Raw genomic sequence first — 23556 nt, 5'->3', positions numbered from 1 at the left:
TGCTTGGCAACAAGTGCTCAAACTTGAGACAAAGATACCAAATGAAGATCAGTACTTTAGAGAAACTCGTACAGTTAACCCTGTGCCTGTTGGTGAGGCTTCTATCTCTGAGACGCAGACACCGATATCCAAACAATTGCGGCTGCCATTGCGAAAGGTAAAAAAAAGAAGAAAGAAACAAACAATGATGAGTTCATAGTCGAAACTATCAACACTATCGCTCATCTAACAAAGGATACGATGTCAAATTTGATAACTGAATTTCATGCTGAGTATAAAATTTCAGATATCCAAGATAAGGTATTGGATGCATTGCAGGGGCTGATCGAGTTCTCGGAGGATGAACAAGTTGTTGATGTGAAGTTGCAATTCAACAACCATAACGACTTTGCAATGTTCAAACGTCTCGACGATCGGGCTAGGATATGCTTTTTGAAGAAGCTACTTTGTGGTAAGGACTTGTCGTACAATTATAGGTGTCAAAACGGGCTGGCGGGGCAGGTCGGCCCACAACCCGTCGCAGCCCACCACTAGACGGGGCGGGGCGGGGCGGCCCACCTTTATGCGGGTTGGGAAAACACCAACCCAACCCACCTATTTTAGGTGGCGGGGCGGGCCAACCCGACGTGCTTACGTGTTATTTGGCGGATTTTGACGGGCCAACTCGCAACCCACCACAACCCACCATTAGAAGGGGCGGGGTGGGTCAACCCATTTTTTAGGCGGGTTGGGAAATTGTCAACCCAACCCTCCTATTTTGTATGGCGGACCGGACCAACCCGACATGTCTAACCCGTTTTGACACATCTACGTACAATTGACATGTTATTTACATATTTTAAAATAATAATGTAAGTTAATTTAATATTATAAAATTCATAATTTATTTTAAGAAAAAATATTACTAAGGTTTAAATAATGTAATATAAATATATATTTTCACTATTGTACAATATTAAAAAATTTTAATTTAACCTCATAATTTTATGTATTTATGCTAAAGAAAAAAACCAAAATTTTACTCACCCTACTAAAACTTGGGATAAATATATTTTATTTGTATAGAGTAAAATATTATGGAAAATTTTAATTTTAAAATATTAATTTTTATTTTTTTAAAAAAATGAAATTTTTAGTTGCTGATGTACAAAGGTTCAGTATTTAGAATTTTTATATTGTTAAAAGATATCACTACAAAATAATTATGATCTCTTAATGTTACATAATATATATATATATATATATATATATATATATATATATATACACACACTACGTCTCCTTGGACTGATCATGTGCTTAACTTAACCCAACCTATATGCACCGACACAAGTATAATAAGAAAATAAAATTACGTATTGATTAACAACTATATATTGTTATTAGGATGTATTCCAAATTCTGAAGAACTGGTACGAAAACAGCAAGACAAGCAGCAACAATGATGAACAAAGTCGAGGCGAGAAAATCTCTCTATCCGCAAGACGAAATTTCCCGTAAACAGTGCTCAACGTTGGCGGCAATCGTCTTTAAGATACAACGACTATTCAATCGAGATATAGCTGCACAACAAATATCTCGATCTTCGTCGAACTAAAATATGTATCAACTTTTTCTTTTGTGAGAGAGAGGGAAGAATTCGCAAATAAATCTGATGTATTACGTTATCAGATGTTTCAGATTACTTTCTCTGCGTTATAATAGTTATATATATATACTATAACGCCAAAGAACACGTTTTATGGCGTAAGGATGCAACCCATGACAGAAAAAGCCCAGAAAGAGACGCAACTTTTCGGACAGTAGAAGGCGCGCTCGATCGGTCATGTTTAACTGATCGGGCGCCCAACTTTGGCCCAACTTTCTACGTCGGAAAAATAAGGGTGCGCTCGGTCGATATAAAACTACCGATCGGGCGGCCAACTTTCTCAAACTTTTTGTGAGGGCTGCGCTCGGCCGGTATAAATCTACCGATCGGGCGCCAAAATAATAAAAATTATTATTATTTTATTTATAACCAAAAATAATAATTGATCATAAGACCACACCATGCCGGCCGCGCGCGTGTGTTTGTTGCATCGATTAGCGTCTTGCCCCTTTACAAAACATCGGTGCCCTAAGGGCCCAATCCCATAATTCAAAGTTGGATTATATAAGGTGAACAATACATTGAACATGTTTCAATGTGTGACAACTTTCCCACCAATTTATTTCACCAAATTCAAATTTTTGCATCAATTGAGACAAACCTTTTTGGACAAGTATACAAGCCTTTTGGACAAGTAATTCAAGCCCATTTTATGTCATTTTATTCCAACAATTTATTCAACATTTTTCCAACATATATAGCTTTTGGTCTGGTGATAAGCGTTTGATCTTAAAATGCTTTATTTTCAAAATTCAAAATTTTATTTACAATAAACAATGAAAAAAGCCTATATATGAATAAAAGGATTGTATATTTTCAAATTATACCTCTCTCAAAATTATATCATACTAGTTATCTTACGTACCATCTTACTATATCTTTCTATTTTTCTATATTAATATAGTAGAGATCTTTTAAGTAACTAACTTTTAATTAATTGGTGAAGTTTGAAATAAAATTACAGTTATATCCTAAATTAATTAGCAACAAAACCAAAATTATTAAAAAAATTAGTCATTTTATATGGTCTCGTCTGTTTTTTAGTCATTAGATATTATTTTATTTACCAAAATGACACTCGTTATTTTTTTTATATTTTTAAATTTTTACATTAGATAGTTATCACTCTTAAACTTTTGAATATATAATTATAATGTGAGTTCTAAAAATAACATGAAAATTAATTAATATAAAAAAATTTATGTATATCCACGCATCGCGTGCAAGGGATGCTAGTATGTAGTTAAGAATCTACCCTCTTAATAACCGATTCTTAATTAATTTGATGAATCTGATAATAAAATTACATTAATTTCCGTAATATTTCTTTTTAAGTTTCAATCTTATTTTATCTATAATTTAAAATTCAGTGATATATATCTTTATTTATATTTTAAATTTTTTAGATAATCAAGTACTCTTAATTAAAAAAATATGTAAAAATCTATAATTTGAAAATAACAAAAAATATCATTTTTAGATAAATATCCTAATTTCATAAGCACGCATCTAAGAACAGTACTTTGAATGGAATATCTATATATCTTATCTAATTGTTGTTATCTGCCCATCAGATATAAAAGAAACTCGTGTGTCCAGTCGATATACACAAAAATATAAAGATTTTGTTTATATATAAATGCGACCCGCTAGCCCTATTTATACACACTTAAATTCGATAACTAAGATCGTTGAAACATAATACGTGGGGTGATGTACCCTTTAAAGAATATAAATCACACGAAGGTAAGTTTCCATGCATCCTTTTATGTTCATATATCTTACCCTTCACATTTTTTTATCGACAGTAATCATTTATGAAAGAGTAGTTCTCAGACGGTTTCATAAAACGGATTTACTCGATTCATATTAAAAATTATTATTTTGACATAAAAATATATAATTTTTTTATGAGCCAGAGTGAATAATAGAAGTGTTTCCGAAATTGATCAGCTGTGAACAAGGGCGGAGCTACATATGCTGCCACCCGGGCACAAATTTTTTTTGAAATTTTTTATATATTAATTTTGAAAAATTTTGGATTAATGTAATTTGATCTTAGTTCGGATAGCTCAATTCAAAAAATTAAAGCATTGGAGGGCTTAAAATTCTAGCCCAGGTAGATTAAAATTTCTGGCTCCGTCATTCGCTGTGAAATCGTCTCCTTCCATGCATCCTTTTGTGAGTCGTCGTATGTTTATCTTTACAATTCACATTTTTTATGACCATGATCATTTATGATAGTAGTTCTCAGACGATCTTTTGGCATAAAAAGTATAGGTTTTTTCATGAATCGAGATGAATAAGATGAGATCATTTTCAAAATTGAATTGTGAGATCGTTTCATAGAATTTTTTTTTATTATTATTATAAGATTTGTCAACATAGTATCTCACAGTACTCATGGGGGTGTATAATAAATTATAAAATAATCGATAGTGAATGATTATTCTATTTTGATAGAATCATTGAAGATCGAGAAGAAATTCTAGAAAATGTCATCACTACCAAGAAAATAATGCGTAGAGAAGGGGGTATTAAATATAATTTCACAAGATTAGGATCTTTGGTAGGGACAAAAAATGTATTAATTTAATTGTATTCACTCGTTTATGACTGTACTTCAGACGGCGATGATAATGACAAATTTTCCAATTTGAACTGGAAAATTCGTTTATATGGCATAGAAAGAGTATTTCAAGGTCTTTTGTAAGTGGTATGAGAACAGTTTTTGACATAAAAAATAATATTTTTGTAGATTTTTTAGATGATTTCATAAGAATTTTTGAGATTGATTGTAATTAATGGTAATTTGTTATTTGACGGTATTATCCAATTGTTCCAGATGGTTGAACAATGAAGAATGTAATGGCTCGAAAAGTAAAAGTCGGCAACTAATTAATATGAGACTGTCTCATCAAAACCTCCCAAAATGTGGTAATGGGAATAATATAAAAATGGTGAATAAATATAATTAATGTATAATTGGAAACAGAGAAAGCTACTGCAGGTTGACCTAGGAGCTAGCAAAAAGATTAACTCACACCTGGTTAAAGTTAAGGTCGGTACATATTTTTTCCATAATATGCAACCTCAAAATTTCAACGCCCAAAAAAGTCTAAATTAATTTCAAATTAAGCCAACCAATTAGCTGCCCACCAACATATTTTATACCAAACAACATGTTCATATTAATGATGAAAGAGATGTTCAAATGTCCAGAGGGGCCAGTTCACATCAGCTTGCAGCAACTGAGAATTAATTAAAATGTTGAAAAATATTCTAATCTAAACACGACTTTTTTTTTTTTTTTTATACGTGTGAGCTTTTGTAATAAAACTTGAGGTTGTAATATAAAAAACATGATTATTAAGTCTCTTCATTGCTATATAAGTAGCTGACCCTATTTGTTGGACCAATAAGTTTAGAGCAACCTCGCTCGCTCCTTTATTGCAAGGACTTTTTTTTGAGGAGAAAAGTGAGCCCTTTTTTTCACACATAATTTTCAACCTCGTTAATATATATTTTTTTCCCCTTTTCATTCAAACTTTTAACATATTTTGTCCTTTCATCCTGCAGGTTGATGTCAATGGAGATTTCAAGTTTCAGAAGCTTGGCTGAATTGGTAACATATTATTACAGATCATTCATGTTTCCTTGAAGTTGATTTTTCAGACACACTTAATTTTTATTTTTATTTTACCATTTATAGGGAATGGATGATCATCTTAATTGCTTCCAGCAATGGCCGGTTAATTATTCACTGGAAGATCAACTCGGTTCCATGCCGATGGCTTCTGCGTTTTGTCATGAAGATATGCATGAGCCTTACTTTCTACCGCCCTTACCGGACCTCAAATCTGTGGCCAACAGACCGTTGAAACAGCTCAAGACGAGTAGTCCAATATGGAGTAGTACTACTCCAAATATTAATGATGTACATGTACTGAGGCCTAAAGAGGAGACAATGTCTCCAGCTTTCAGTATTCTGAATCTTCCCAGCACCGAATCTGTTGTCTCTCAATCTAATTCATCGGAGAACAAGAATTATGTGATGAAACCTGCTTGTCAATTAGTTGGTAAAAGTAACACGAGGGTGGCTCAGGCACAAGATCATATTTTAGCCGAGAGGAGACGGAGGGAGAAGCTCAGCCAAAGATTCATAGCTTTGTCTGCTCTTGTCCCTGGATTGAAAAAGGTCTTTAATTAGTTTCATACCAATATCATTCAAACATGGTGGTATTTAATATAATTTTTTTGTAATTACAGATGGACAAGGCTTCTGTTCTTGGAGACGCTATCAAGTACATGAAACAACTGCAAGAAAAGGTCAAGTATCTGGAGGAGAAAGAGAAGAAGAAACCACCCTTTGAATCTGTGGTTTACGTGAAGAAATACGTGCACTATACAGACAGCAGCAGTACTACTACTACTAGTACTGATGACAATATTTCTACCAGCTCAGATGAAAGATTCTCGAGTGGTCCTATGATTACTGAATCACTCCCAGATATTAAGGTCAGATTTTGCGACAAGGATGTCTTGATCAGCATTCACTGCGAGAAAAAGAAAGGGTTGCTCGAAAAGACGGTGTCTGAGATCGAGAAGCTCCATTTATCAGTTGTTAACAGCAGTGTGATGTCCTTTGGAGATTCTGCTCTCGATATCACACTACTTGCCCAGGTACTATATATATATATTTCTTGTTGATGATCATAAACATATTTATTGGAGACTCGGCCTGAGGCCGGCTTGTCTCCCCAACCTCATCTCATCTCAGACCTTACTCACTCGTCGCAAATCATATTCATCGCCGTCCAAGTAGCCTAACAGAAAACATGATATAATATCATCTATTGTTCCATTGAGATTTTCGGATCTGTCTCAATATATATGATCTACCTGACATAAATTAACTTATAACATATGCAGAAGGATGAAGAATTCAGCATGACCATGAAGGAACTAGTGAAGAATCTATGCAGTGCCATCGAGACATTCCTCTGAAGATCCACCCTTAATCTTTCTTAATTGGAGATCTCATAATTAATCAATAACCGTAGCTTTTTATTTACAGATTCTATGCTTCACCGGGTGTAACTTATACCACGGGTAATTAATGGGCTGTCCGCCTGGTGGAGCGTAGAATGCCCTACGTACGTGCGTGTCTTAATTAGTGTTTGTTTCGCTGATTTTCTAGCTATGAAGCTTGCGAATCCTCCACCATTGAATGACCTAGCTCCTCGGCCGAATCTTGTTTTGCTATGGGGTACATTTTGAAGAAGGGTTTTTTCCCACTCTTTTTACATGGTTGAAGCCATGTTATAGCTTACCCTTCTGTCGTAAAATGAACCTACCTATCTCGTACTTCATCAAAGTGTGATCTTGTTTTTCATGGGAGGTTGGGATTTTTGTTTTTGGTGGATGGTACTATGCCAGATTTGTAGCAGAAAGTTGGGTTGTAATTGGTATATGTTTTAGATGCCTTCAAGAATGGTTTCTTCTAGGCCTCTTTTTTTCTCTTTGTTATGTTCATTTGGTACAAAGAATCCTTTGTTTTTAGTTTTTTTTTTTAATAAAATTTATTTTACTTTGTTATGTACTTTTAATATTGATCTAATTTACTTTTTTTTTAAGGGTTATGAGGTTTTGTACTTTAACGGTAATTCATCACATCTCTAAGGTTGTGTACTTGGATTTGAGTTAGGGAATATTTGAAGAAATGATTTAAGATTATATAATCATATCATTGCATCTATAGAAGTTGAAGAAATTATATTAGTGAATTTGAAATGATGACACCATATGTGTGTTTCGGAATGGATCCCCTACTGTGGGCGTTCAATTCGCACAGTAAGGGTGTCGATTCGGGTGTGTCGGATTGAAGAAAATATTTTTAAAAAATCTCTCGACCCGAAAACAACCAATCCGAACCAACCCATTTATTTTTTTATTTTTTAAATATTTTTTAAAAATAATTAAATTAAAGTTCAAAAAACACAATAATAATAATAATATTTAATTAAACACATAATAACAAAATCAAGCTTATATATAGTTAAAATTTAAAAGTGTAGTTGTAAAAAATATAAATTATACTTAGTATAAAAAATAAAAAATTATTTTAAAACATCAGAATTGTAAAATAAACATTAAATGACGAAAATCTATTATATCAATATATAATAAATTTTTTTCAAACATACAACACATAAAAATGTAGCAAATATCTTTCATAATTTAATATAAAATAATAATTAAAAATAATTTGGGTCACCTCGGGTCAACCTGGCTTGACCCAAACCCAACCCAAATCCGATTAATTTTTTCGGATTAGCTTTCGGGTCAACCCGATTCGACCCAAACTCAAAAACTTTCAATCCTAACCCGATATTTTTCGGGTCGACTCGTATCGGGTTGACGAATTGGGTTCAATTTTGACACCCCTAATTGTTTGCCCCCACAACACAAGTTTGTTCTCTTTTTTTTTTGAATTTTTTTATATATTTTAATTCTTTGATTTTTTTTTTTGTTTCTTTTTTTGCCTTTTTTATTATACATTCTAATTCTTATTTTTTTAAAAAAAAATCTACTTTTTATTTTGTCAATTTTTCTTATATCATTTTTTTCTTATGATTTATATTATATTATAATGCACCAATTTATAAATGTTAGTATGAAAAAATAAATAAATATTTCACATGTTGTGCGCTTTCATTTGAACTAACATCATTATACTTAAAAAAAATCGATCAACATCGGAAATTCATGGCTTCAAGAAAATTATGGTGAGCGTTATATGATTTATATAGGTTAAAACGAATTAATCGACAGAATTGAATGAATTTGAAAATTCAGTTCAGTTAATTCGGAAATTCGGTTTTAGTTTTACAAATTTTCGGTTAAATCAATTAATTTGGTTCGCTTTTCGATTTTCGTAAAAAAAAATTCAGTTAATTATACATAATTAAATATTTAATTTTTTTATTAGGCTTTACATATTATTTAAAATATTTGTTGAATGTTTTATATAAATATTACACATTGGATTTTAATTTTTTTTAACCAGAACGTGTTTTTTCATGATAAAATATCATATTCAATTTTCAATTTTATAAATTTTTATTATTTTTAAAAGCAAATCGATTAATTCAGTTATTGACAGAAGTAACTGATTTCAATTCGGTTCAGTTAACTTCAAGAAAATCGAACTTTGTATATTAAAGTTTTCCCCTCCCTTTCACAAATTGTTTTTTAAAAAATGAACGGTAAGAATCCATCTCTAAAACAAACAAATCTAACAATTGGAAAAAGAGAAACAAAATGCGTAAGATAACAAAAAGGGAAACCAAAAGGTCCAAAAAAAAAAAGAAAAAAAAATAGATATATATACATATAAAAGGCTAAAATATAAAAAAAAATTAATATTTTGATAAAAGAGTAAAAGAAATATGAAACTGAAAACCAAAAACAAAAAGATGAAAAAAAAAAAGAAAAAGAAAAGAAAGTAACTCTTCTCTCGTATTTGAACCAACCCCAACAGAGTCATGGAATGCTAGAACCGGCTGCCCAACGTGATCTCTGATAATGTCACCGATGCCAGACTCCCCTCCAATTTTCGAACACCCATATGTATTTAGTTTGAAATAGCCGGTTTCGGGGGTCAACCAACGAACTGTCCGAATAGTAGTAGCTTGAGAAACAGTATAGTTCATGAGCCCCATAGATTTAGCAATCTCCTCAAATCCAGTCCAGTGTTTAGACCTCAATACACCTGCACGGCCAATAGATAAAATAAACTCATTTAATTAATATGCAATATAATCCTGGCCGAGTGGATTCGGATTCCCTTATGCTTATGTTCATTTCTCGCCTTCCAGAAAAACCATATAATTAGGAACATAATTACTTCCCTGACATGGCCACCTCTACTCCAATCAGTAGAAACCTTCCAATTCGCAAAGAACTGGAAGTTCTGAACTCGAAAGATCCGGGCAAAAAATTGCCAGACTCCAACAGCGGTATACACTCAAAAAATAGATGATCAAAGGATTCTTGGTTGCGACAACATTGGAAAACCGAAGCCATTGCAATCCCTCTCGCCTTTAAAATATCATCCACGTGAATCCTCTTAAAGAACCACCTCCAACAGAAAATAGAAATAGACGGCTTAAACAACTTAGACCAACAATCCTTTAACCAACCGATTTCTGTATGTCGATGACGAATCAACTCCCAAGCATATTTAACATAAAATATACCATTAGGAGCAGGTTTCCAAATAACTATATCCTTCGAAACAGGATGAATCGGCACCTCCATGATTTGGTGTGCAACGCCAGGAGGTACCACCAAGAGAAACCGAGCAATATTCCATTTCCGATTATCCAGAAACCAATCAACTAGCCTTGAAGGTTGTCCCTGGATAGGAATCATATAAGTAAGCGGCCCATTCGGGAGCCAAGAGTCAAACCAGAAACTAATATGCCCTTCTCCAATTCCCAACCAATCCCCTGTTCGGCTCTATGTATAATCTTCATCATCCTCCGCCACGAAGGAGATATATTATGCTTGAGCTGAACTGTCGATGAAGGATCAAATCTGCAATAACGAATCCGCAAGAACCTGCACCAAAGAGAATCCACAGATCGGAACCGCACCCAAAGTTTCATAGAGAATGACGTCACCTAATCCTTGAGTCTACGAATACCCAAGCCACCTTCCGAAATGAGGAGACAGATTTTCTCCCAAGCAATCCAATGAATTTTCTTGGACCCCTCCTTCGAGCCCCATAGAAAATTCGCACATAACATCTCGAAGATGTGAAGAACTGTTCCAAGAGGTTGCAACACCTGGAAAAGATAAATAGGCACAAAACAGAGGACACTTTTGATAAGCACCAGCCGGCTACCAAAAGACAAAATCTTTGAATCCCATCCTTGAAGCTTCTTGGTAGCACTGGCAATAATATGAGAGAAATAAGAACTCTTCCTCGGACCTAGGAAAGAGGAGAGTCCAAGTACCTAACAGGAAGATATCCCTCTACAAAACCAGTGATAGCATAATACTTCCCTTTTCTCTGAGACGAACAATTGCTGGCAGTGATAATAACACTCTTTGCATTACTAATGAGTTGACCGAAGCACTGCTCATAATGAAATAAGAAGTCTCGAATAATTTTAATCCCAGGAGTAGAGCCATTCTAAAACAGAATAAGATCATCCTCATAGGCCAAATGAGATAACCTGAATGGCCGAACCCTGCTGTAGTTGAGCCTCTTATGCCGATCAAATAAAAGATCCAAACCCCGAGACAAATATTCAGCAGCAATCACAAAAAGAGATGGATAAATCGAGTCTCCTTTCCTGATCCCTCTGTCCGAATGAAAGAAGCCCGAGAGAGAACCGTTGATTATAACAGAGAACCAACAGTTATTTACACACCTGAGAATAATTTGGCAGTCCTCCTATGAGAAACCAAAAGCCCGCAACATCTGACGAAGAGAATCCCACTGGACTCTATCATATCCAATTTCATGATAATGTTCCCCCCTCCCTCCTCGATTGATAATTCAAGTGATTGACCATCTCTTGAGCAAGAAGAATATTATCCGAAATAACTCTCTCAGCTACAAATCCACTCTGGGAAGGAGAAATATTTTTTGCCAGTAACTGATTCAACCGAGACGAGATTAACTTAGTAATGATTTTGTTACTGACATTACATAAGCTAATCGGTTTGAAATCCGACCACCTCTGTGAATCTGCACTTTTAGGAATCAAAACAATAGAGGTGACAATGATAACTCGGGGAAGAGGGGTACCAGATAAAAAAATCACTCACTGCAGCTATGACATCAACTTTAATGATTTCCCAAAAATTTCGATAGAACCCAGTTGAAAATACGTCAGGACCAGCCGTGTAAAAACTCAAAATAAGAAAAATATTAAAATTAAAAAAAGTAACAAATCGGTAAAAAAAAAAACAATAACAAAAAAAACCAAAAGTAAGGATGTTTTAAGGGACTTATTTTATGATTTAAGATAATCATTAATAAATTTACTCAAAACAGAATTATAAATGAAAGTGTATCATTGTCAATATATACAATAAAAATAAAAAATGGAGTGTACTTAACAAAAATTAGAGTGTAAATATTACTTTATATATATATATATATATTATTGCAAGTCACTAGTATCAAAAAATGAAAATACCTCTCACAATTAATTTCCATTATTGTAAGTTGTCCTTTAACTAATTTAATTTTTTATTAATTACTTTTTTTTTACTTGCTTAAATTGTAGACTCACCACCGGGATTTACGAGATATTATGTTATAAGTGATCAGTTACATACATGTTAATTTTCGATTAAATAGTTCTACTTTTTTTTTCCACACAAATTAAGAAAACTCATTGGGAAAACAAATTTATACAAACTTTTTATTTTATTCTTATTTAATGTATTAAAAAATGATTACACAATTTTCAAGGTGTAGTTAATATGAATATATTAGTAAAGTAGTATAAAAAATATTTCTAAATATGATATATGACTATATATTTGGGACAAACAAAAAAAAACGTGGACTATATAATTGGATGCACAATTCATCACATCTAATAGTTGAGTGTCACCTTATGGTGGGCACAAGGTCAAGCACAGTGGGTGAAAAACATAGAAAAATTGTAGTTTATGAGTTATAAGTTGTTAAATATTGTTTTGGATTGAGTCATTTGAAAGACGTGATTTCGAATTTATTTTTATTGTTAAATAACTTAAATCTTTTAGAACCCATTCATATTTATGGATTTGAATATTGGTTTGAATTTCTTTGTTTAAGTGATCTAAACAATAAAAATACATAGATTTCAAATGTCTTAATCCAAATCCATCCTAGTGTAATTTGATAGAAAGATTTGGAATTATGGGAGATCTCAAATTATTGGGTTGAAGATCAGTGAATTTAAAATTGAATCCAAAAAATATATTTGGGCAACACCGATGATATTTTTTTATACTATTTTTTTTTTTAGAATGAGTATCTCATGCATTTATATCTGTGAGATATAAACAAGTCAATTAGATTCATATCTACAATCAAAATTAAAACTTTTGACATAAAAAATAATATTATTATTTCACGAGTCACAAAATTGACCCATAAAACAGAATCAAAGGAGTTTTAATTTGTGTAAAAAAAAAAAAGAAAAATAAAAAAAGTAACAAAAAAAATACTAATCTAATACAAAACCAAATTATTTGTAGGTTTACCCCGACTATTTTTTAAGATTTTGTTTGAATATCTCTAGTTATTAATTTGCTAATATCTCAAATCTATGGGCGGACCCATATAGGGTCCAGGAGGGGCACAGACCCCTCCTCAATTTTTCATAAATTTTTTTTATTATATATTTTTATTATTTATTTAATAAAATATAATATAAGACATATCAATTTTAATTCATATTTGTGTTATATATTGAAAAATAAAATTATTTAGGGACTTATCAAATAATATAATAAATTATTACGTATTGATGATACTATTTTAAATTTTCTGCTTGTCATTTAATGATATAAATTATGTATTGGTGATTTTTTTTAATGAATTGCATCGTTGAACATACTTAGATTTTTATATTGCCTGAATTGTATTTTTTTGATATCTCAATTTTTTTAATGTGTTTAACTTGTATCTTTTTATTCTAAAAATTTTTAACACATATATTGACAAAATGAACTAAATTTAATGTATAAAAAATAGAGAAAACAAAGTGATCACTTAAGCTACTATCCGACGGAGCAACACGTGGCTCCGCTCTTAATTGCGTCCCCATGAAAAAATTTTCTGGGTCCGCCCATGCTCAAATCTATGTTCGTATAGTATGTCGTGTAAATTAAGAAGTTTGATATGATGAAAAACAATTGTGGACATACCAGTCAAGAAGGGGAGATGACGTCTACTTATTGGATGCACATAACATCACTTTAGTCGGTGTCCACGATGGCTATTCAGTATTCACCATATTAAAACTATGTAAATTATAGTTGTAATAATATTAGTATAACCATCACAGGTTGATCAAACTTATATTTAAAATGAAAATTTATATTTTTAACATAAAAATAAAATTCTTTATGTGTTAGATCAAATAGGAGATCTGTCTCAGACGAATGAGATTGTCTAGTAAAAGTTTTTGTGTAGTGACCCGTCTCGGAATCACCTACTAACATAGACTCAAGAATGCAATTAAAGCTTAAACAAAAAATCATAATCGACGATACAACGGGAAACTTAAACCATCTAACAACCCGACAGAATACAATCGGTAAAACACGAGAACCTAATAAAAAATAATAATAATACAACTCAATCGAATAGATAAATACCAAATCAAGTCTTAACTAGAAACCTCTTGTTACCCTTGCTACCAAGCCCTGGTCACTAATCAACACTGATCTCGCTCTTGGTCCACCTGCAAACCTGTCCCATCGAATGAGATGTCCGAGATAAAAGCAGAGACATGAGCGCTGATGCCCAGAACGCAAAGTACGAGTACACAAGTCTAAATGATGCATGCAGTATGAAATAATGAATGCTCTAATACACTAGGATCAAGATTTGGAATATATATCATGCTAGAAGCATAGGCCCCACCAGCACGCGCACGCTGCTACGAAGATACAGTGGGTGTCACATATACTGAATCTCGATCTTGGACCATTACCGTCTTGGGTAAAATAGCACACGCTGCTCCGTCGATAGAGTGAGTGTCACACGGTATCCGATCGTACAAAAAAACCCTAGGGCTGAGCGATCCGAGAAACAACAGGCTATCTCAAAAGAATACACAAGTTAACACGATATGCCAACGCCGCATATGAATCATGAATAGTAATATCATGCATCTCATGCCAAATCATAATGCAACACTAACTATTAGGAATTCGGCCCATATTTATAGACCACGATTGAACCTTCTAATCGCTAGTTTGGACGTTCCGAATGCTCTTCGGAGCTTCCAATCACTGTCCACCGAACAATTGTCCCTAATTGGACAAATCACTGCTGCCGATGGAGTTTAGAGCTTCTGATCTCTGGGTTCGAAGCTTCTGCTCTGTCATCCATCGAATCACCAATCAAAACACATACCCTGTGACTAAGGGACTTCGAAAATTTCGATCGTAAGTTTGGAGTTTTCGAACTCACCTTCGACATCCGAGCTGCATCGCCCCTTTCGAACACTATATACCTGCCCTAATATGTATTTTGAAAAGAGAAGGGAGGGGGAGAAGAAAAATATTTTAAATTTTAATAAAACTTGACAAACTATGAATAAAACATTATGGGACCACCCCGAGTCTTCAAAATTATTTATTAATATGCTTATAATAATAATAATAATAACAATAACAATAATAATAATAATAATAATAATATGGATCCCAGCATATTCAACAAAAGTAACAAAATTAATTATGCTTTCAAAAATAATAAACACAAACACAACATATAATAAATATAAAATATTGAAAAGGAGAAATTAATTATAATAATCACAAGACCCCCACCAACACCAACTCCAAGCAGCCGTCACCATTTAAAGTCTGTGTGGTTCACATTGTGAAACACCACGCAAAAGCTCTCTCAGCAAGCAAAAATGGCGGCCGCCAGAGTTGTTGCGTCAGCAAGCAGTACTGTGAATGCCTCCCTTCTGTCCAGAGTACCTCTCAAGGGAAATCCTCAAAGCCTAAGACTTTGTTTCAGCAACAGCAGATTGGCCACGCTGAAAAGGAGATTATTTACTTGCAATGCTATTTTCAATCCGCAGTTTCAAACCAAGGAAGAGGGCAAGCCCGAAACCCTTGATTACCGTGTTTTCTTCGTCGACAATTCTGGGAAAAAGGTAAAAAAAAAATGTGGGAGTTTGTTGCAGTGTGTTTTTCTTTATTTTAGGATGATTGATTGCTTATTGGATGCTGTTTCGGAGTTTGATCGTTTGACTTTGATTGAAAAGATGGAGTCTTGGTGGGTTTTAATTTTGATGATGCGGTTGAATAGTGTGATTTGTGCTGATTTCTGTTCTGTTTGGAGCTGGGATTTGTGAAATTTGATTCGGGATTGAATTTGAGACTGTTGGGTAGATGATATATTTTGGATTTAAAGCTGACATTTTTTTTTTCCATAAAACATATTATTTTCATAGCAGTGCTTCTCTTCATGTTACATAGATATTTTGCGAAGAAGGGAAAAAAATTTGCCGATCAAAAAATAAAACGAATTTCCCTACGATAAAGACCAAGATCAAGTCAGTAATGGAAGCCAAGTGTCAGGAAAATGTGTGCTTATGTTTCTTTTCTCTATTTGAGATTCCAGCGATTCTAGCTTAAGCATACAGTTCTTGCTAATATGTGGATTAATGTTATTAAGCTGGTGGATACCATCGTGTTTATTTGGCATGTAGATTTCCCCTTGGCATGATATTCCGCTACATTTGGGCGATGGCGTGTTTAATTACATTGTTGAGATTCCAAAAGAATCAAGCGCAAAGATGGAGGTTGCTACCGATGAGGTGTTTACTCCCATCAAGCAAGATACTAAGAAGGGGAAACTTCGATATTACCCGTAAGAGTGTTTCATCACTTGATATTGTCGCGTGCTTTTCCTTGATGTATTTTATGCATTGCCCCTTCAAAGAAATGAAGGGCTCTCTTTATATGGAACTCGAGCTTTTAATTTCTTTTGTCAAACAAGAAGCTAAATATAGTTGTCTGATTCATTTTCCCTTAAATGTAATACATATTATTAAGTAGTGCAAATGAAAATGCGGAGAAGAGAGCGAGGAGATATAAACGTGATATTTGTATTGTGCCTTAATTTTTATATGTGTCATTGAGCCTACTGAGCCGTCCATCTTACATTTTCGCAGTTACAATATTAATTGGAACTACGGATTGCTTCCACAAACATGGGAAGATCCTTCATTTGCAAATGTTGAGGTTGAGGGGGCATTTGGAGACAATGATCCCGGTATCATATCGTCCTTTTCAACTTCATAGCTTTCCTTCTTCAATTAAACCTCTTTTAATATATCACGAGAAGATGGAAAATCAGAAATAAAGCAAGCAAGCTAGCTAAACAATTAGTGGCAATTTTCTTGTAGTTGATGTTGTTGAGATAGGGCAAAGCCGGGCGAAAATCGGGCAAGTGTTGAAAGTGAAGCCCCTGGCTGCTTTGGCTATGATTGATGAGGGTGAACTTGACTGGAAAATTGTTGCAATTTCATTGGATGATCCTAAAGCTTCACTTGTTAACGATGTCGATGATGTTGAAAAGCATTTTCCGGTATGCAAAATGAACACTCTTTTGTGCGAAACTACCTACTTAATCCTAGCACCTACAAATTTTTTCGTGACTATATGCTTGCGTCATTTGCTTTATCATGAACTTTTGCATCCTCTATATGATGATAGATTATGACGTATTTAAATTCTTGAGTTTTCTGTTTTTCACCGGTTCATATGAATTACATAGGGAACTCTCACAGCAATCAGGGACTGGTTCAGAGACTACAAGATTCCTGATGGAAAACCCGCCAACAAGTTCGGACTTGGCAACAAGCCTGCAAATAAGGTATTAAGTCGAACACTGGTCAGAGATATTTCTGTTTTTCTTTTGGCTTCTTTTCTGTGTTGCCCTGATGGTTTATTAAATCTCGTTTTATCATTGATACAGGATTTTGCTCTTAAAATTATCACCGAAACCAACGAGTCTTGGGCTAAACTTGTGAAAAGATCAATCCCAGCTGGTGAACTTTCACTTGCGTGAGGTACATATTGAGCTTGAGCCCTTGATTTTCTACAGACACCGAAAGTCTCTTGTTGGCATCCTGTTATTTATCTGCCGAGATCAAACGAATTCTGTGTATTATTATGCTGGATTGATTGAGGTTTATGTTTTTTCGAAACACATTGTTTCACACTTGTTCGAATGTGCTGGCCGGCAAAAGGCTGGTCAATGAAGGGATTCTGCTTTAAGAAATCATGCAAGTATCATGTATTTTATGCGCCTCTAAGGTAGTGTTTGGGACTTCCCAGAAGTTCTCCCAAACACTACCTAAACCAAGTGGATTCCCACTCTCACTTGCTCATTCGAGCTGTATGAAGTCAATGAGTGGAGCATTGAAGTCATTGCTAGAGAACTTTTGACACTGTAACTGAGCAGGAAATGCGAGAGTTTTTGGCTTGAATTTTGTTATGTCTCATGTGAGAGACAGCAAATATAATATCAGTGAGTTAATGAATGGAACATAGAAGACATGAAAAATTAGTTCTGTTCATCAATATAAAGATCACAGAAGAAGAAACTATTCACCCCTAGATAATACATAATCAGGCCATTGTGAGTGCCATTTTTGGCCCATCCTCTATTATTCCACAGGTTGATCATTAACCTTTCTTGAGGGATAAGGGTCAACAAGGGACTCCTTTTCTTTTGATCTTGTTTTGAAAATGGAACTGCAACGTGAAACACATTTTGCTAAGGAAAGTTTCACCAAGAGAAAGGGCTCAGACGACGAAGCCTGAGACGCTGATGATGCCTGCGGCATCGGTCTGGTGTGCCAGCTTAGTATGAGCATAGCTGCAGTTGGGGCCATCTCTTTGTCTGTTATTATTCAAGAAAATGGTTTTTGAGCCAAAAAAATTACAATTTTTCTTGAAATGGTAGGGGGCCTTATTTATGGAAGCACGAGTATAGGAGTATAGGGGTAAAGAACGGAAAGAAATTTTCTGTTACAAATTGATGTTACAAAAAATATATGTTACATCAATCGCTTCTTGCTATGTGTTTCGTAGAGAGAGAAATTGAACTTTCATGTAATGGAATAACACATACTTGTCAAGAAATGATTGATGTAACAGACAATGTTACACCAATTTGTAACATAAGATTTTCTCTCGGAAAGAACAAACTGTGGGCCCTGTTTTATTGCATTTCAGTGGGAAAACCCATCGAAAGGCAGCACGCTGGAAAATATAGAATTAAAATAATTTTATGTTGACCAAGAAATCATGTAAAAATATATATCAAAGCCTGTATTTGAATTTTGAATCATAAATATAATATTATTTTTATATACTGTTATCTGAGTTATATGTTTACTAAAATTTATTTTAATATATAATCCATCTACCTGAACATCTACGAGACAGTTTAATATAAAATCCGCCACGCCACCCACAGGGCACTACCTTGTGGGTGACATCGACTTAACCGAGACGGTTTTGTTCATGCCACTCGCAGGGTAGTACCCTGCGGGTGACGTGTAACCCCATGATTGGTTAAAATTAGTGGGTCCTATGTGGGATCCATTAATTTTAAATAATCAAAATCCGCCACGCCAGACATCGACTTAACCCTACGAGGGACTACGACTACAGTAGTTTTTCCGGTCAAATAATTTACATCCATTTATTTTATTGTATCATATTTTTTTGGAGTTAAATCAATCGATTTAATGATTCAGAATCTATGTTAAAATTTACGAATTTCAGGGATAATGTTGTAATTTTTTTTTTAATTAATATGAATAATTTTCTTTTAAACCAATATGAATAATTTTTAAAATCGGATTATTTCAATTATTATAGTGAAAATTAATAGTTTTATTTATTCTTTTTGCATTAAGTGGATAATAATTTATAAATCGTCATTAATGGGCTGATAATTGTATACGGAATTCATAAGTTAGACGTGGATTTTTAATTTGGGTAAATTACATTTACTGTTTGAAATTTAGATATTGCTAAAATCTTTATGAAAAAATGATTTATTTTCAAATTTTGAGCACACACATCTCCATGTTTTCAAATTTTTAACTATGCTGTTATCACATGAAAATGTCGTGGTAGACGTGAAAACTTTCTTTGATAACGCGTTCTCCTCAAGTATCTTTACTGTCCACCTGTTCACCCTCCTGCACACAGTACTAGACAACTCGTGAATGGGTGCCGGAAGAGTTTTTTGCGTGGTCACTCTGATGCCTAAGTCAGAATAGGGCTTAATGGCCAAGAAACTCAAGTAGAATATATGAATGTATATGAAAGTGAATGAATAATAATACATCAAACCTGATATTTATAAGAGACGATGAGAGAGTTTTTCCGATAAGAAATATTATCTTTCCCGCAATATCAGATAGTATTTCCTTATTATCTAAGATTCTGTCTTATCTTCCAAGATATTATCCTTTTCTCAAGGAAACAAAATCTCCCCTAACATCACACCTCTTCCAATTCCTACTCCCGACTCCATCCTCCCCTTCTCCCGAAACCCAATCCAGACAATCTTCTCCCCAAGTCCAACCCACCCCCTCTTGCCCTTCCGAGCCCGAGCTAGGCCTCATTAAGGCCGAGGCGCCGAGGTGCCGAGGTAAGCCTCCTCCATCGAGCCCGAGCTAGGCCTCCTTATGCCTAGGTGGACTTTTTATCCAGAGGAGGTGGACACACGTATATCATATGCACACCTTGCTTATATATTGAAAGGTATCGATTTTCCTCTCATATATGTTTTCAAATAAATGTATGCTCAAGGTTTAAGTGTGGGGGAATTTGATAGTAGTGTTTTTGTTGCATATTTAAAATCATTTAATTATCATTTTTGCATGCATTCATTTGTTTTAATTAAGTTTTTGTTCATATTTCATATATCGTGTCTACATTACATGCTCCCGGGTTTATTGTGTAGGACATAGCATTTTGCTGGAGAATTAGATCAGAATGACGCTCGTTCGATCCGTAAGTTTCTATCGATCAAGCGAGAGAGGTGGTGAATGCGAGACAGAGTTATGCTCGCTCGATCTGCATGTTTACACCGATCGAGCGGGAAAAAGAAGAAAAGACGAAGATTTGGCTCATAGTTATGCTCGCTTGATCGGTATGTTTTTACCGATCGATAGCGATGCAATTTTCGGAAAAAAATCTGTTAAAAAAGGAAATTTGTTTTTGAAGGACTCTAGTATTTAATTAGGCTTTTATTCCGAATTTTACTTACTTTGTAATCAGACTTGAAAGATTTTGACACCAAGAACTCTTGGCGGCTAGTTTTTTTTTTTTTTTTTGTAATTTTCTCAGATTTCTTCTTTTCTTTTGGAATTTTCTTAGGATTTTCATGAGTATGTGTGGCTAAGTTTTATTCTTGGTTGAGGAAGACAAGCCCTTGAATTTATTTGTTTGTGAGATTTGAATTTTCATTGTTTAATTTTTATTTGAGTATCAAGAATTGTTTGGAATCGATTGATATGGTTGTGTGTTTAATTATTGGCATGATCACATGATAATTTTTTCATATAATCTACTGCTTAATTAGAAATCAAATCCGTAATTGTTTGATCCATCTAATTTGTGAAGCAACTATGATTAATATTTTTCTCTTGTGAATTTATTGATTCTTAGGAACAATAATTGAGTAGATTAAATACATCTGTTTGTGTATGTGTTGTCTAGATTCATCAGTCTCACTAGTTTGAATGCTACCATAGATTTAAATCTTGATCGCTTGTATCTTGGTTGATTTATTGGTAAGAGTTATTCTAGAATGCTTGTGTCTAATTAACTAAAATTAAGGTGAGATAGGAATTAAATTTTCAATGATGAATATTGTAGTAACCCAGATTTCATTTTAAGATAATAATATGATAATCATGATTAAGGGTCCAGTCTAAACTGCTGAACTGTTGAGCTGCTGAACTACAGCTAGGGAATGTGAGCAGCTAGGGAAACATGAGCAGCTAGGGAAACATGAGCAGCTAGGGAATTTGCTGCTAGGGATTATACAGCTAGGGATTCTACGGCTAGGGAATTCTGCTGTTAGTCTGTTAGGGAATTTCGTTACTAAGGAAGTTTGAAAAGCTGCTAGGGAATTCCGACCTGCTATTAAGGAATCCCGAACTGCTATTAGGGAAGCCCGAACCCTCCAGGACAGGCAGGCAGGTGTGTGGACGCTTGCATGAATGACAGTTGGCGCCTAAGCATGAGCTGTCAATAATGGTAGTGACTCAGCTCAAGCATCTGATACGTGGCGTGCTTATAGGAGCTCGGACGTCTCGACGTCAGCTCAAGAATCCCGATCACCCCAAATATTTGTCTATAAATAGGAGCTGGGGATTCAGTTATTTTTCACATCACTTCCATCTCACTTCATATCTTAGCTCGGGAAAGAGTAGTTCGGGAATTCGGGAAGGAATAGCTCGGGAAGGAAGAGCTCGGAGTCGGACCAAGAGACCAGTTCGGGTCAAGCTTGAGACCAGGTCAGGTCGGGAGTTGACCTAGGACAGCTAGGGGTTGTCTTTTTCCAGCTTATTCAGACTTCGGTGTTAAGTACGTATACATTGACTGAGATTGCCAGCGAGTATACATGTTTATATGTTGCATTTATTTGGAATTATTATATGGCATGATATATGATTTACCGTTTTCCATATTCATATGTCATGTGCATATACACGTTGAGCCTATACCTTGTTATACCTGACTATAGAGCCGCTCAGCTCTATACTCGATAGTCTATCACTGAGGGTACCGCGACGGCGGGGGCATTTATGTCTGTCTACTCTGGTGTACTAGACGAGTGTGGTTGCACCCAGAGGTTGATCCGTGCGGTGGCAGCACTCATGTGGCGCCGGTACTGAGCATGACTTTTCGGATGACCCTTTACCAGTCATCATGTTGCATGCATTATATATATATGTTTACTCATGTCTATGTACTGGGCGTTAGCGCTCACGTCCTAGTTGTTATCTTGGACACCCTATTCCCTGGGGCAGGTCGCAGGATGGACGGAGCTGGTAGTTCAAGGCAGGACTAGGGAGCAGGAGCCTTGAGGAGTTTTTTTTTTATGCAGCAGGATTCGATATAGCTGTATAATGTTTACTTTTAAGAATTTCGATATGGTTGTATCACTACAGATTTAAGCCTGGATTTTATTACTAAGCTGATATGTAAATTATGGTTATGTTTCCGCACGTTTTACTCTGTTAAGTTATTTTGCTGTATTAAGTTTAATGCATGCTATTAGTTGCCAGTTAGTAGGTGATACCATGCAGGGTCACTACATTTTTGGTATCAGAGCATGCATAGATTTTGGGATTAGTACTTGGGATTTAGTCTAGTAATTCTTGCGCATTGGGATTTTAATGTGTAATTTTTTTCAGGATATGGCTGACAAGAGTCACGGTAGTGTTGGCCAGGGAGGTGGTCATCATCATCGTCGCCATCATCATCAGGATGATCGACATCGTCCTCATGAGGGTAGACATCGCTATACTATTAATAAGTTCATGCAGGTAGGACCAAAACCCTTGGTGGGAGGCGAGAATCCTGAACAGGCGAGGAGTTGGATGTCTAAACTCGAGAGTAATTTTCGTGCTTTCGATTGTACTGAGGATCAGAAGCTGGAAGTTCTAGAATTCGTTCTAGAGGATCGAACACATTTTTGGTGGGATGCCAAGGCTGCTCATGTACGTACTGAGAGAGGACAGGTGATTTGGGGGGATTTCTGTCGGGAGTTCCAGAAATTGTATTTTCCTCCGGCTGTTCGCCAAGCATGATCTATGGAGTTGCTTAATTTGAGGCAAGGATCAATGACTATTGATCAATATCAGCAACGATTTCTTGATCTGCTACCTTTCAGTCCTCATATCAGTAACAGTGATGCATCAAAATATGATATCTTTATGCAAGGATTGAATCAGGATATCTACTCTCAGGTTGTCGTCTGTGATGACCCGGTATCTTTTGAGACTTTTGTGAACCGTTGCCGTCTTGTGGAGACTAGAAACAGGCGGGCACAGTTGATGATGCCAGGACAGCCTAGTGGATCTTTTGAGCCTCGAGCTCAATCT

General features: G+C 34.9%; 2 protein-coding genes across 2 annotated transcripts; both read left to right on the top strand.

Annotated features, from left to right (window-relative positions):
- Positions 1-5025: 5025 nt before the first annotated feature.
- On the top strand, positions 5026-7310 carry LOC140865426 (transcription factor bHLH18-like). The gene is made up of 5 exons (XM_073270070.1): positions 5026-5126; positions 5228-5273; positions 5361-5846; positions 5918-6331; positions 6581-7310. The coding sequence occupies exons 2-5, from the start codon at positions 5232-5234 to the stop codon at positions 6653-6655; spliced, it is 1017 nt and encodes a 338-aa protein (XP_073126171.1). The 5' UTR covers positions 5026-5126; positions 5228-5231; the 3' UTR covers positions 6656-7310.
- A 7914-nt stretch (positions 7311-15224) lies between these two features.
- LOC140865523 (soluble inorganic pyrophosphatase 6, chloroplastic) lies at positions 15225-17714 on the top strand. Its single transcript, XM_073270188.1, has 6 exons — positions 15225-15561; positions 16120-16280; positions 16585-16685; positions 16819-17000; positions 17190-17288; positions 17391-17714. The coding sequence occupies exons 1-6, from the start codon at positions 15316-15318 to the stop codon at positions 17481-17483; spliced, it is 882 nt and encodes a 293-aa protein (XP_073126289.1). The 5' UTR covers positions 15225-15315; the 3' UTR covers positions 17484-17714.
- The last annotated feature ends 5842 nt before the right edge of the window (positions 17715-23556 follow it).

Source organism: Henckelia pumila, chromosome 4 (assembly GCF_033568475.1).
Source record: "Henckelia pumila isolate YLH828 chromosome 4, ASM3356847v2, whole genome shotgun sequence".
NCBI lineage: Eukaryota > Viridiplantae > Streptophyta > Magnoliopsida > Lamiales > Gesneriaceae > Henckelia > Henckelia pumila.
The sequence above is the reverse complement of the archived record's forward strand: the minus strand, read 5'-3'. Positions and strand labels throughout refer to the sequence as shown.